A 15,000-nucleotide genomic window follows, 5' to 3' on the forward strand; every position below is an offset into this window, starting at 1 on the left:
ATATATATATATATATATATATATATATATATATATATATATATATGTACCTTGACAATACTGCAATGGAATATTTTTAATTACGTCAAACAAAGAAAAAAATCGTGGAACACTCCACCCGTATTTCTTTTGAATAAAAAAAAACAACAAAAAGAATATAATAAAAAAACACGATGATAAGTGTCATTGACAGCCGATCAAAAGTGATAAACTGTTTTCATATCTCCTAAGTGTTTTGTTTGTTAGACTGACATCACTAATTAATTATCAAGATACGATAATTATCTTTCTCATTTCTTTCTCCACGGCAAAAAATCGTTCACATTTTTTTTTATATAGATATCTGACAAGGTCGTCAAATATCAATGCTTATCTAGCAATTTTGATGACCCAGGGCAGACAGTGACCATGAAATGTTAACAGACCGCAGAACAAACCTCTTATTGTCATAAGTAGCGGTATCTCTCAACCATGCTCTCTTAGTCACTCAGAGTGGAGTTGCGACCGAATTTACGACAAACTACGATAAAAGCTGTTTATAAATCGACGTCAAACGATCCAGAGGGAATGCATCGACAGGGGATTGGGTTGATCAGGAGATCTTGACCAAGGAAGACCCAGGTTTGAGAGTTGTTGGTTTTTTTTTTGACATGCTGAGGGTCTTTTTCATCGATCGATATTTGAAGTTCTAATTACCTGTTTTGTTTTATTTTCAGAATACGACGGAGTAGCTAATTGGCTTGCACTGGCAATACTGGGCTTTGCCAACTTAATTCTGTTGACATGGTAATTGAGGCGGTGATGTCTAGTTCAAAGGGGAAGATCGTGGTCAGTTCTTTTTTTTTTTTTGTTTGGCAGAGATAAGATTGTGTCATTAGGATTGAATTTTCATTTACCCCTGGCAGATTAGACTGAACTGATAATGCTTTCAGGCCTTTGCCCACTTAAATAAGTTTATAGTATATAGTCAGCCCAATGCTTCTCTTTAATATATTATTCTACCGATTATATAAGAGAAAATGTGCCTGCATAAACCAGATTTTGAATGTAGAGTCTGACCTAAAATAGTTTTTTAGAAAAGTGGTGTCCACTTGATTATAAAATCATCCCCTTCTCTCTCTCTCTCTCTCTCTCTCTCTCTCTCTCTCTCTATATATATATCTCTTCTATATATATATATATATATATATATATTATATATATATATATATAATATCATTTCATAAAGTTTGATGTCATCAGATTAATGATTAAAAAGAAGGTACCTCTATCAAATTAACCTTCAGGGTGGCGGAGGCTTTGTAACTTTAAAAAGTCATTTTGCCTTTCAATGAACAAATATCATTAGACGGTCTATCCCCCAGTAGTGTTTCATTTCTTTAAAAAATACACATTCGAATGTTATGCATCGTATGCGACAAATGTTTTATTTATGTATTGTTATGGCTAAAGTGTCTTAATTGACAACAAGATAATACTCAAAACCCCATGATTTTAAGATGGTGTATTCAAATGGGCTATCTATGTCTTTGTGAAATTTTTGTTCAACAACCTTTTTAATACAGATGGTCTTTTACATGGGAGAAACTTTTTAACACCTTAACATCAATATCATGAGAAAAAATAATCAGATGGTGATCTCTGAAATTTAAAACTTGTCCACCTCAAGACTTTAGAATTTCTATTACCCACTGGTCCTGCTTGAATTTTTTTCCAGTTCAAATTCAGAAGCATTAAATAATATTACAGAAAAAAACAAATCCAAATAAATGTAAAATATCTCATTGCTTGAAATCCAATACAATCATCCAACAATATTTATCATCAAATGTTAATTAAATTGACATTGATTGTTTGTACTTTTGAATGTCGCTTTGACTTTTGATACATGTCATATCGTTGAACTTTGACAAATCACATTTTATTTCATAATGGCCAAAATGTTTTACCTCAAATATCGGTGGAACTATGTTTTTTAAAGTTTCCGGTTTGACATTTCTTGGCAAGTCTAAGGTCATTTCCATCATTGATCGACATTTGAAGTGAAAAAGAAAAAAGTGACCACTCCACAGCATGGCATTATATTTTAAAAAATTATTTTAAAAATTGAGCTTTTATATAGCGCAATATCCACTAAATGTGCTCAAAAGGCTTTACAAGGGGTCCCTGGTCAACAGCAACATTTAACATGTAGGACGAGACATGACGCCTGTTATACGATATTACAAATTTTCGGACAAAGACAACGCCGTTAACGGCCAGGTACTTATTTTACACCAGAGTACGGTGAGAGAATGTGAGTAAAGAGCCTTTTCCAAGGACTCAACTATGAGCCGCGCGAGAGGCTCGAACCCAGGACCTTCCGATCCAAAAGCGAGTGTCATACAACTAGACCACATAGCCACACATATACATATGAGCGCGACTATCAACCAGTTAGCTGCCGTACTATTGAAAGACACTCAGGGAATCCAGAAAACTCGTCCTTCAAATATCGATCGATTAAAATGACCCTCATTTTGGCAAAAACTCTCAAACCTGGGATCTTGGTAAAGGAAAGAGACAATCCATCGCAAATGCCTCAATTCCGTAGTAATCTCATAAAGATAATTTTAAATTCAAATAGAAAGAACCTTTTGTTGAACGTCTTATTCTAAAATAAATCTACAATCTTAACTGACCTGAGGGTAACACCATTAGTAATTCAAGTCTATTCCAAGCTCACGGGCATATCTCATTCGACGATTACGAGAGCTGCTGTATCGACTGCTGGTTGCCTTTCCTACTGTTACCCCACAACCTGGTAGAGGGAAACCATTGGCGTCTACAGGGCACGGTCGATCAAGCCCAGGCGCGCCCTAAATTTTATAAAGTTGTGTGCATGGAGAGGGAGGAAGGGAGGGAGGAGTGAAGTGCAGTCCAAAGATACAGGAAAAAGGGTTTTGGGGAGATGAAAGGGAAGGGTTTAAGTGCAAAATAATAGCATGCATTACAGTGAAAATATAATATTATATCAAACAAAATTATTATAATGAGGATATGAAAGTCGTAACGAGTGTGCAACGAGATGAACATGTCTCGAGATAGGTACCTACTGTACTTTTGTGGTAGAGCAATAGTCGAAAATAGATATTTTTATAATGCTAACGCACTAACATGCAAGACGGAAATTTTCCTTGCTCCAACATAAATGCGTTTATTCTTATAGTTCGAATGATTTTGACATGAATTTGTATGGAAATCGATTTACAAATTATTATTATTATTATTATTAATATTATTTTATTGTTATTATTATTATTATTATTATTATCATTATTATTATTATTATTATTATTTATTATTATTATTATTATTATTATTATTATTATTATTATTATTATTATTATTAGTATTCCTATTGTCATTAAATGCCTATCAGATCTAAGAATAGATTTGGTGATTTTGTAATATACTTCAATTTTACGTATCTTTAGGTTTCGGTGGCTATAAACCAAGGAATTATAGATTATCGACGTTTCATCTTAGCTCTTTGCTTCATCATTGGACACCACCTTGTAGCGGAGCTGCACCTAAAGCAGCGTTTGTGTGTGTGTGTGTGTGTGTGTGTGTGTGTGTGTGTGTGTGCTTATAATACATAATATGCGAAGGTTGCACCTCTCTCTCTCTCTCTTCTCTCTCTCTCTCTCTCTCTCTCTCTCTCTCTCGCTCTCTCTCCATATTTTGTTATTTTCTTTAATGAACAATAAAGCAAGTATTATGAACATGCAAAATGTATAGATATATGCAATCCTAAATTAAAGCAGAAAAAATGCAAGTTTTAGTGCGTATTATTGCAGCAATCTCGTTTTGCTCTGAGACAAATCTTGCCTTCAACAAGTTTTTATTACAAAACCTCTACCCCAGTAAGATACACTAATAGTATGTTAGCTTATACTTGAGTTGTTAACTACTTATTAATAATGCAAGTATGCAAGGTTTCTGTTGCTTTGTCTACTCACTGTTAAGTCTGGATCAGGCCTTGTAATAAATATCTGTAACAGGCCATGTTGATATTATGTTTCGTTATTACTTTCCTTATATTATTTGGCAAAGTTTAGTTACGGCTTGTAAAGTAAATAACATATCAAAGGCATTATTTCTTTTCGAAATTTACAGCCAAATTACAGTATTAGAAAAATGCACTCATTTAGAATCTAGTGATGTTATATCAAAAAAAAAAAAAGCAATATAGAGGTGTTTAAATCGAGTCGAAGATAAAAAAGTTTTCGAAATTTTGTAAATAAAAGGGAGTTATGCAGATGTTGAAATATTAAAAGCAGTTATTCAGAAATTGACCAACAGCTCATAAAATCAATGCGTTAATAAGGCTTTGGCTGAGAAAATGTAAATATGATAAAGGAAGTCAGTAAGTCACAAGACATGCGTGCATGCGCAGTACCTGAGAGCCCTTCCTATCATCGGGGTAGTCCCCACAATTTGGTATCGGGAAACCGTTTTCATCCAATGGGCACGGAGCATCTAATCCCGGCATACCCTGAAGCGCCCAAACGTTTTGACGCAATAAATGTATAAATAAAGCGATGAATAAACGTGATCTAAAATACTTACATTTTAAATAAATAAATGTGTAATTGTTTTCAATACAAAACAAGCTCCGAGGAAATGTTATAATCAATAAATTATAAGAAATGAATATAAAATAAACAAACAAATAAATAAAAGTATATTAAAAATACTCAAACAAACAATCTAAAAGACCCACACACATCCTTCCAGAAAAAAAAGAAAATAAATAAGAAAATAATGAAACAAAAAACAAACAAAAACAACAACAACAACAACAAAACAAATACAACACCAAAAAAAAAAAAACAAAAAGATAAAAAAAAATAAATAAAAATTAATACAACAACTGAAATCAAAACTAAAGAATGTTGAATATATAAAGCAGAAGCATTAGTGTTGGGAATATATCAGTGGTTTTAGAAAGCTGTGGTATCTTTCATGTCGTTACTTTTTCATTCTTCAAGGAATTGATTCTTTTGACAATCTAATATATTTTTGACATCTCGATAATTGGATTCAATAGTCTGATGTCACGTCGCCCAGCAACGGCGGCCATCGTGGTTCTAATCAGATTTATAATGTTTTTTTCCCCTCTGGATACGCTTTTATGGTCGTCTGAGAAATATTTCATAAGGGCGTCCGCCATTGTTCCGATAATTTAGAGCCAGTTACTAAGTTACCATGCGTCATTACTAGGGAAGTGACGTTGAAGCGTATTCAAATCTTATTCCGTACTCAATAAAACACAACAACAAAACAGAAAAGAAACAAATTCTCTTATTGTAAGCAAATTTTGTAATGATAAGCTATATGTTTCTTTAATACCAGAAACTATGACTTGTATTTTAAAAAAAAAGTATTATTGAAGGAAACTTAGCAAAGCATTTGAGTGCTGAAGAAAAGCAATATACACAATTCTATTTTAGTTGATCTGTTTTGAAGTGAATGCCATGTTTTCAATATTAGTATTATCTGAATCACAAGTCGCCACTTTGGATGAACCAATGATCCCACCCTCATGATACTATACAATACTTAGAACTGATTGGTCAAGGTTTGGAATCAAAGAGAAATAAGTGTTTGGGGAAAAGTTGTAATCATAGCAAAATGTCTTTGGCTGAATACGATTAAACTGATAAATGTAGCTTCACAGAAAATTGTCAAACCAAATCTGAAATTATCATTATCAAGATATTCAATTATGACGTCACATTTTTCAAGGTTCTAAGCTAAAGTGTAATCATATAAAGTGCCATTATTGGTTAAAACTTATACACAAATTTGTAACAGATTTTGTTGGGTTCCCTTATCTCATACTATTTTATTCTATTTAATTTATTCTGTTTTATCATTTATTTGGCGCATCTGATGGAAAAGCTGTATCATTAATGGGAGCGTTCTATATTCATGTTTTCGTCCAACCAGGTCATCAATCACATGATTTGTTGCTGTCCAACGATTGGATATTTCTTAACAAATGTAAACACGCTGCTTTCTTTACAAATGTTATAAACATACCCATGTGTAAGCTGAATCAAATGACCACTAAGTGGGTCATTTTGAGCACATTTTGCAATGTGACTCATGACCTCGAGCACATGGAAAGTTGATATAGATCATGCCCATTGAATTTACAACGATGTGCATGTCTTAAAATTGAAATAGTAAGTCCATGGTCTTAATACTTCAGTGATTTTGATTTTATAAATATTTTGTTGTTTTGTCTTCGATTTTGTTATTGAGCATTTTTGATCGACTTATTATAAGAAAATAGAAATCAAAACAATGCTGACTTGACTATGACTCGGATACTCGCGTGCTGTGTAAACAAAGTTCAACTGTAGGTATAGATAGAACGAAGTTGACGTCACTCAAGTCTTTGTTATTGTTTTTTGCCATCCATGCTTATGAGTAATAGGATTCAATAGTCTGATGTCACTTCCGCCCAGCAACGAGCAGCTTGGTTCTAAACAAAGAAAATCGGTACTTTTTATTCTTCATGCTGGCTAGAATTTTTTCACATGTCATGTGATCAAAATGTATAAAAATCAAAACATGATCAGATTTATGTTGTTCTCCTCTAGATACACTTTTATGCTCGTCGGAGAAGTATTTCATAAGGGCGTCCGCCATTGTTCCGACAGTTTAGAACCAGTTACTAAGTTACTATGCGTCATTAGGAAGGAAGTGGCGTCGCGACTGGAGAAGCCTATTCTCACTAAACTATAATAACCAGACTATAAATGTTCAAGGTTACACATAGTTATGTGTGTTGTTCCGTTATAGTTCCGGATGGCAATGTTATGAGTTTCTTAGCCAAGCTCACAGCATCTATACTGCTCTACCCGACTTCAATGCTATTTAAAGAGTTACAACAATTTTTATTTATAGCCAAAGCAATGTTCAGAATCGTAAATTCATGCCATGCGTTGAACAATGCCAGCCGTATATTCCGTACCAACACACAAACAATGTGTAGCCTTTATAATTTAGTGAGATCTACCCATAAAATTGGCTGTCTAAAAACAATAACAAAAGGATGAGTGGCACCAAATTCGCCCTATCTGTTCCTTGAAAGATATAGAAACGATATTAACTTTTTATTTTTATGTTTATTTTTCGAGAACACCCCTACGATGCACACTTTAATTAAGAACATTAATTAATTTACTTCATATATTGTACATTGATTCACAGGTGTTGTTTTTTATGCATGGTATGAAACAGACATAATGAAATGACAAAAGTTGTAGAGGGCATTTTGAAATACATGAATATCATCACTCAATTAACCAGTTGACTGGCGTTCCTGGAATGATTAGTATATAAATGTGTGGCCAGAAAAGTCGTCCTTCAAATGTCGATCGATTTAAGTAACCCTCATATTCACAAAAACTCTCAAAATTGTGAATTTGTGAAGTCCCTGGTTTGAGAGAGAGAGAGAGAGAGAGAGAGAGAGAGAGAGAGAGAGAGAGAGAGAGAGAGAGAGAGAGAGAGAGAGAAACTGGGGGGGGGGGGGTGAGAGGGAGCCTTTAAAGAATCATGCCGGTTTTGGTTCACATCAACATCCCCGGTCGTGAAACGTGAATGATAGAAAACATGGAATTTCCCCTGAGAGAAAACAGAGCTTAAATCTACTCGCTGTTCACGTAACAGGACAAAAATATTTGATGTTTATTTATGTATCAATGAATTTGTCTTTAAACATATATATAGTTACCGGTTCTCCTTTTAGTCCTCTTAAGCCTTTCTTGCCCCTTCGTCCTCTTTTGCCCTGGAATAGAAAAACAATTAATAAAATATACATACAACAATAGGCATTCTCTATGCTGGACACCATGCTCAGTGAGATAGAAAATTGAGAATCATCTTTTTACAATACACGTCGCCAATTTTGCCTCCTTATTTGTTGATATTCTTTATCTAGTCTACATACATATATGCATATTCAAAAGTTACTTAAGTGGGTGTAACTCGTCAAGATTACCAAAATGGTATCACACATTGATCGAAGAGATTTATTATCATTTTGTACAGTAAACATTGCGATTTAAACATCGTATAAAATGCTAAACAAAAAATTCTACCAAAGCTCTTAAAAATCGGGAAATTGAAGAAAATTCTAAAAAGATAATCGACATTTCCCAATTAACGAAAGTTAAATCAAGATGTGACTTTATTATCGACTTATAGGACGAGCATATCAATACTGCAACGCATTGACAAAACGCTCCCTTTTCTAATTTTACTTCATATATCGAAATATTACGATAAGCCTTAACTTGGCTAAAAAGTTTTAAAGCGAGGTTTTCCTAAAATATTAGCAGACTTTTTATGAAGTTTGTTGTCATCTTGATCGTTTATGTTATAGTCTATAGATTATATCAAAGTTGTTTTTTTCTGACCAGAATTAGCAAAAAGGTGGAGGACATGGCGTTACGTCATGGTGGAGGATGAACTTTACTATCCGAAAACTGGACACGGGGGCGGAATACTCAGTTTAGAGGTGATCAAATATGACTTTAAGTGCTATATATCTCAATCAAATCAAATTGTAATTTCTTCACAGCATGCTGTCAATGTTCTTAACGAATTAAATAGTCTGTTAATTGCAATATGTTTGCTAGAATGACATCAAATCTATGACGTCGTAACCGTTCAATTAAGATGCAGATTGTGGTGCAAAAAGAAATTGTTGACTAGAAATTTTATAGTAAAGATTTGGGCGTGTGGTAACATGTCGCCAACACTGGAGCATGATCTTGGAAGCCTGGAATCATTCTCTAGATACAGCTCAGAGAAAATATAATAAAATTACTTGGAAAACAGCAATAAGTATCTGGGCAGAGAGATTGGGAAATATAGATATGGAGGAGTGCCAGGTGAACACAGAGAATAAAAATATCGCTGTATCAGAGTCAAACTGGGATCCAACTGAAAACGACATCCAGCGCCTGGCTGAGAGAGAGAGAGAGAGAGAGAGAGAGAGAGAGAGAGAGAGAGAGAGAGAGAGAGAGAGAGAGAGAGAGCAGTCTCACTAGCCTCGCAGCCATCCAGCCAGGCAAAATATGGCTTTAAAACTCAGTACCCTATCATGCAGACTATCTTGTCTCAACTACATAGGTATCAAGCCGAGGCTGGGCTCAGTGACCCCGCGAACTTGAGTGATTGTGAGGGAGTCTCAAAAGGTGCTCCTAATGAACACGTCATATTCAAGACTCTGTAATTGATTGAAGCAAAGTTAGAAAAAGACAACTCACTGAATAAAATGCAGAAGCATTACCAACTTTTTCCCCCTTAATTATTATCATTTTGCTTATAAGCGTACAGTTTGTTTCAATTCTGACCCTTTACCATTAAACATACTTTTGTCCATAGCAAGTCTTTGGAGAGTGACACAATGCAAACAAATAAAGAAAATAATTTAAATCGGGCTTAGAGTGTCAAGCCACCCTGCGTTATGAAGCCTAAATTATGTTTATCTTTAATTCTATCGCCAAATATATCTTTTGTATTCTCTCCTCTAAGTCACGATCTTGCGCGCTAATATTACCTCTACCCTTCTGAGTGCCTATAAGTTATCGTACGACAGTCGCTCTCCAAGGTTTCATTAGTACATGTTATTTGATATCGACCAGTGATAAACATATCATAATGAAGTTATCTGTATGTCATGATATCAAATAGGATCCTGAGCATCATTTCCTTTTATTTTCATACGTATTCAATCAAGCAGGGGGCGCATCTTGGACAGGAAAGGCGTATGACTTCATATTTCCTACACATTCCGATAATTTAGATGACGCCCTCTTTTTATATCTTTGAAACTGCCAAGACTTTTTAAAAACAATTTTGGTGAAAGAAGCGCTTGGAAGGTGGTCCCCATCTATGACATCTACTATCTGCTATAATGTTAAAGCTTAAGAAACGTAGAATATCGAGCATTCAATACTGTTACTTCTCATGAATTGTGCAATCAAACTTTTTTTGTTTTGTGTTAGTTCATCAATATCAATATAAGTCGTATTTTGTCTCCATGATATTCAGTTAATATCTCTTTAGTATCGGCCATGCTATTATTAGGTCATTTCTAAATGCGTACAAGAAAGCGATCTCGGTGCCTATTTCATACTTACAAACCGAATTAATTTTGAGAACAGCAGGTCTATGAATTATGCTTATTTGAACCATTGCTCCAATATGCGGTACATAATTTCACTACATATTATATTATTTTAAACAACAAATTACGTTCTTCGACCAACTTTGACTTTACAGACAAAAAACTAAAACCCACGACGATTATCCGTTTTTGCAGGCTCGTTGATATATAAAAAAAGAATAAGAAGAAAAAAAATCCGATAAAGACGAACATGCGTGACAAAAAGCATGACGCAGAAGATCCCATCGTGTCATCGTGCTCGTAATCTTTCCAGGTCAATTTAGTCTTCCCGTTTCTTTTATTTTTCTTTGAAGGATAATGTGATGTGACATTTTTTTTGTGCCATACATGATAACGTTATAAGCCGTTCTTCATACTCTTAAAATCATAGTATAAAACAATTTGGCCAGAAAACTCGTTCTTTAAATATCGATCGATTAAATTGACAAATGAAGTTCCAGGTTTGAGAATTTTTGACAAAATGAGAGTCATCTTAATCGATCGATATTCGAAGGTCAAGTTAATTTTTGGCCAAAATTGTAAAAACGTGTTTTTTAGAGCACGGCGGTGTTGGTCTATTGATGTAAACTTTCTTTTGTCTGTTTTTGTTCTAACATTTTCCTATATGTTACGTATGATTAATAACTAAATATTAGGTGGTCACAAGAAAAACAACAAAAAACAAAAAACAAACCGCGCAGCTGTTCATTTATTTCAATTGTAAAAAGTTATGAAGATATTTTTTTCAAAATTTTAATACAATTAGATAGAACTGTTTTTTGTGAATTGAATTGCAGAATATCAAAATAATTGGATGAGCGGTTTTTGAATAATATAAAATCTTGTAACACCAACCAAAAATTTGATATCGCGAAAAGATGACGCAAATTATTGTGGCATTTGCGCGTTGTAATTCTTTAAAGAAGACGGTTGTTGTTATGCCTGGGAAACTATGCCTATCCAGTAACAAATATGTCAACCATAATGAACCATTCACAGAAGAAACGTTCAGAGACATAATTATTTTATGCTGGAAGGAGATAACAATTGAGGAAATTGGGAATTGCATTTCAAGTTGGATAAAGAGACTACGTTGCATCATTAGAGAGGATGGGGGAGATATTTATCACTTAAAATGCTCTGTAATCGTTGGACCAAAATATGCACGTGAGAGTGGTACAAAGACGATTCTTATACGATGAGGTGTTTATGGCGACATGATTAATGTTTGCTAAAAATGGCAACAAAACGTATGATATCGCCATTTTACTCCTTGTAATGATGCGTCATTTTCCCCTGATATTGGATTTCCGAACACTGTTTTGAAAAATAATTGTAAATTTTTCGTTTCTCGATGCATATTCATAAAATTTTGTCAGTCTACGTATAAGTATTTATTTTTATTTGTATTTTGATTTCGAATTAATCGAGTGAAGAGTCTCAGAGATACAAGCCGACAAAGAGGGGCGCGTTTCTTTTTTTTTTTTGGTGACCACCTGATATGTTCCATCAGAAACGTGTATTCATCAAGTATTAATTTGGTGTGATGTAATCATAATTTTGTCCAATGATATTGGTAACATTTATTTCGGCGATGGCATTTTCAGATGACAGTCACATAAAAATGACGCATGTTTACCTGAAAAATAACAATGGTCAAATCTTATTAACGAAGACGGATAATGTGGAAAATAATAACGTTTCAAATTTCCCTTTGAAAAGAAAACATGACGAATGAAACACTAAAGACGAATTAGAGATGAGAGAATGACGTTGTTCAGGTAAATTTTTAAATATTAATTAGTTCAAGACGGGGTATTCAAATACTTCAATATTCGATAGTAACAAACTATTTTTTCATAGGACGTTGATCTTATGTTTTTTGAAATACAGACTAACCACTTATCATCACTTATCATCATCTGTTTGATTTTTTTTACCCGTTTTAGTTTGGGTCCAACAATTGACTGCTAGGATAAGACGACCAAGGCCATTACTGATAAGCTGGTATGCAATTTGACATAACAACTTGTTGACGTGTAACTGACGGAGTCTTCCAATGACAATCGCCTTGCCACTGATATTTCACGGATGTTACAAATAAGGTTGTCAATCTGGCATTTTTTTAAAATGGCATCATGAAGCTTTCTGTGTATTTGTTATTTTCCTTGTTTTGTTTATGCTTTGTATAACACATATCACGACCATTTAATCTTTGATATTATTGAGTTACATAAAATAAATCCAGGATTTTAATGATATCTTTTTTGTTGTTGAAAATATCAAAGCGACAAATTAGGGATCAGGTACAGCTGTAAAAAAGATCTGAAACAGTGTGTTTGAAACAGTGCCAGACAAAGCAAGAAGGAAAAATACAAGAAAAAAATTCATTCCCAACAATCAGAACTTCCCAGTTGAGGAAGACTAATTTTTAGGACGTTTTTATTTTCATGTATACTTTTTCTGATCTTGAAGATATTTTTTTAACACAAAGTTGTGAGGTAGGAAAATAAGCATGTGTTATTATACTTCGGTTTGCATTATCAATTTATCTTTTTCACTCCACAGTATCACTTTACTGATGTTTATTTTGCATTTTTCTTTGACTTCTGAACAAACTTTCTGGTAACCGATGTCAAAACGAGACAAAAAAGAATGTGATAAACCATTATAAGATTGTAAGCGGTCATTTATAAATGCGTACAAGAAAGTGCCCATTTACATATCTAGTTACTAACGGAATTAATTTTGAGAACAAGAGGAATTTGAAGTCTATGACCTATGATTATATTAATCCATACGCCGTTGCATCATTCGATCTTCAACAATTCACTCTGTATGGTCTCATTCCTTAATATAATAACTATCGCAATACGTATGTTTCATCTCCAGTGAGTCGTCATCAATATTATTCTCAAAATAAATAAAAAATACCAACAATAAACGTATGTCCCTGTCATTCGAATAATTTGGCCAAAAGACCAAAATAGCGCATAATCTGTAACAGCACTCTGAAGATTAAGTGAGGAAACCTTTTATTCCGTAATGTTCCGTAATGTAAAACATAAATGTAGTATAGATACACTTCGGAAAATTTTAATCAGTAGTAAAAAATTGAATTTGCAAAGGGTTAAGACATCATTCCACTAAACCAAACTAAAGCTAACTACCATGAAGCAAACTGTTAATTTGTAATTGGAAGACATGCTGTGCTGATCAATTCAAAGGTCCAAAATGTCATTCTATCCTTACCTCAGGCCCTATTTGGCCAGGGGGACCGGGGGGCCCTGGCAATCCCGGAAGTGCCTTCAACAACAAAAATGCACACAGTCAAATAAAGGGGTGCGATTCGTCCGTTTTTAACCAACTAACATCAGCAACATAACAACGATACAAATTTATTTTATGGGCCTTTCATTAAGTATCTAATAGTAAATTTAAAAATTAAATAATTCAATCAATCATGTGAATTAGAACCATGAATAAACCACTTTTAAAATGAATTTTCTCATTCAATAAGACTTGATAGTGACTAAAGCAACTATTAAAACGCCTCTCAATAAAAAGCTAAAAAACAATATCCTTAAACACAATTTTAAGATCTACTTACAAATAAGAGTAAAGTTTGACATTCAAACTATTTTCAGAGTAAACAACTAAATTGATTATGATTAGAACCCCCCCCCCCCCCCCCTCCCAAAAAAAAAAAAAAAAAAAAAGGAAAGAAAAGCCCAAACAAACGAACAAAACACAAAACTAAAAACAACGACATCGACAGGAGGATAGCTACAACTATTGAAATTGAAATGGTCAAGCATACAATTGCAATCGCGTTTAATTGGGATAACTTGACCACTGCAATAATAAACAATAGTGTGGTGTCAAAATACTGGTTCCAATCCTCCTTTTAAGTGTGATGCCCGTTCTCCGGAAGACTGGATGCATACCTTGTGCAACTGATCTTCTTGTTTCAGAATAGTAGTAGTAGTAGTAGTAGTAGTAGTAGTAGTAGTAGTAGTAGTAGTAGTAGTAGTAGTAGTAGTAGTAGTAGTAGTAGTAGTCGCGTATGGCTGCATCTCCACACAGGACGTCTCCAGCCAGTCTTTAACTTCGTCACCGCAGTTGAGGACAACCTCGAAACCTCCCGCCAATCTCGTCACAGGGCAGTGTAAGATTATGTGGGCTGCTATCTCTGGCGTTCCCTGACAGTGGAGACAGTCGGCTGACTCCTTCAGACCCCATCGATGCATGTTTGCAGCAGTCCTGCGTAGTATCTCAGTAGTCGGTTTGATGCAACCCACTATTTTGGATTGCCATTCCTGAAGCCCGGCATACGTTCTGTTGGGTCTTTGATTACCCCATCCCCCTAAGGCATGGTATTTGTCAAATATTCCCTCCAGGCTCTCACAATATCATAGTTTTTCAGTTCTGAATGTTAAAAGGGCTTTCTGGATATCAGTCGTGATGTTATGGGAGATTCGTTTGTAATTGTTTTTAAATTAGGGTGAGGCCTTTCAGGTTTCAGAATGATGGCATCTTATTTTCTAGCCTAAATGTATGGTGGTCGTCAAGAAATATCACCCATCCTTAATGTTTAACGCTCCATAATCATAATAATCTGCCAATACATCCTGCTACTAAAATAGTTATGCCGCCTAATGATTCAATATGTAACCTATTCATTATCAATCCACGGAGTTTTTAACCGGAAGAGAAGAAAGTGTGACGTCATGACTTCTGCTTCCTATCGTCTAATCGGGACAATCTGG

At 34.4% G+C, this 15,000-nt stretch overlaps 1 protein-coding gene across 20 annotated transcripts in view; it reads right to left on the bottom strand.

The window, feature by feature from the left end:
* LOC144972722 (uncharacterized) overlaps window positions 1-15,000 on the bottom strand; it is a 206,160-nt gene that overhangs the window by 2,511 nt on the left and 188,649 nt on the right. For 6 of the 20 annotated variants that reach the window (XM_078914286.1, XM_078914293.1, XM_078914291.1 and 3 more), the window contains 5 exons: window positions 13,484-13,537; window positions 7,790-7,843; window positions 4,442-4,537; window positions 4,002-4,034; window positions 2,682-2,858 (listed from right to left, as the gene is read on the bottom strand). In XM_078914286.1, coding sequence (XP_078770412.1) covers window positions 2,697-2,858; window positions 4,002-4,034; window positions 4,442-4,537; window positions 7,790-7,843; window positions 13,484-13,537 — 399 coding nt within the window. In that variant the 3' untranslated portion in view covers window positions 2,682-2,696. The remainder of the gene's footprint in view (window positions 1-2,681; window positions 2,859-4,001; window positions 4,035-4,441; window positions 4,538-7,789; window positions 7,844-13,483; window positions 13,538-15,000) is intronic. The other 14 variants (XM_078914296.1, XM_078914297.1, XM_078914289.1 and 11 more) reach the window with 9 other exon arrangements.

This window comes from Berghia stephanieae, chromosome 5 (assembly GCF_034508935.2).
Source record: "Berghia stephanieae isolate SIO BIC M18660-M18661 chromosome 5, UCSD_Bste_1.3, whole genome shotgun sequence".
NCBI classification, from domain to species: Eukaryota; Metazoa; Mollusca; class Gastropoda; order Nudibranchia; family Aeolidiidae; genus Berghia; species Berghia stephanieae.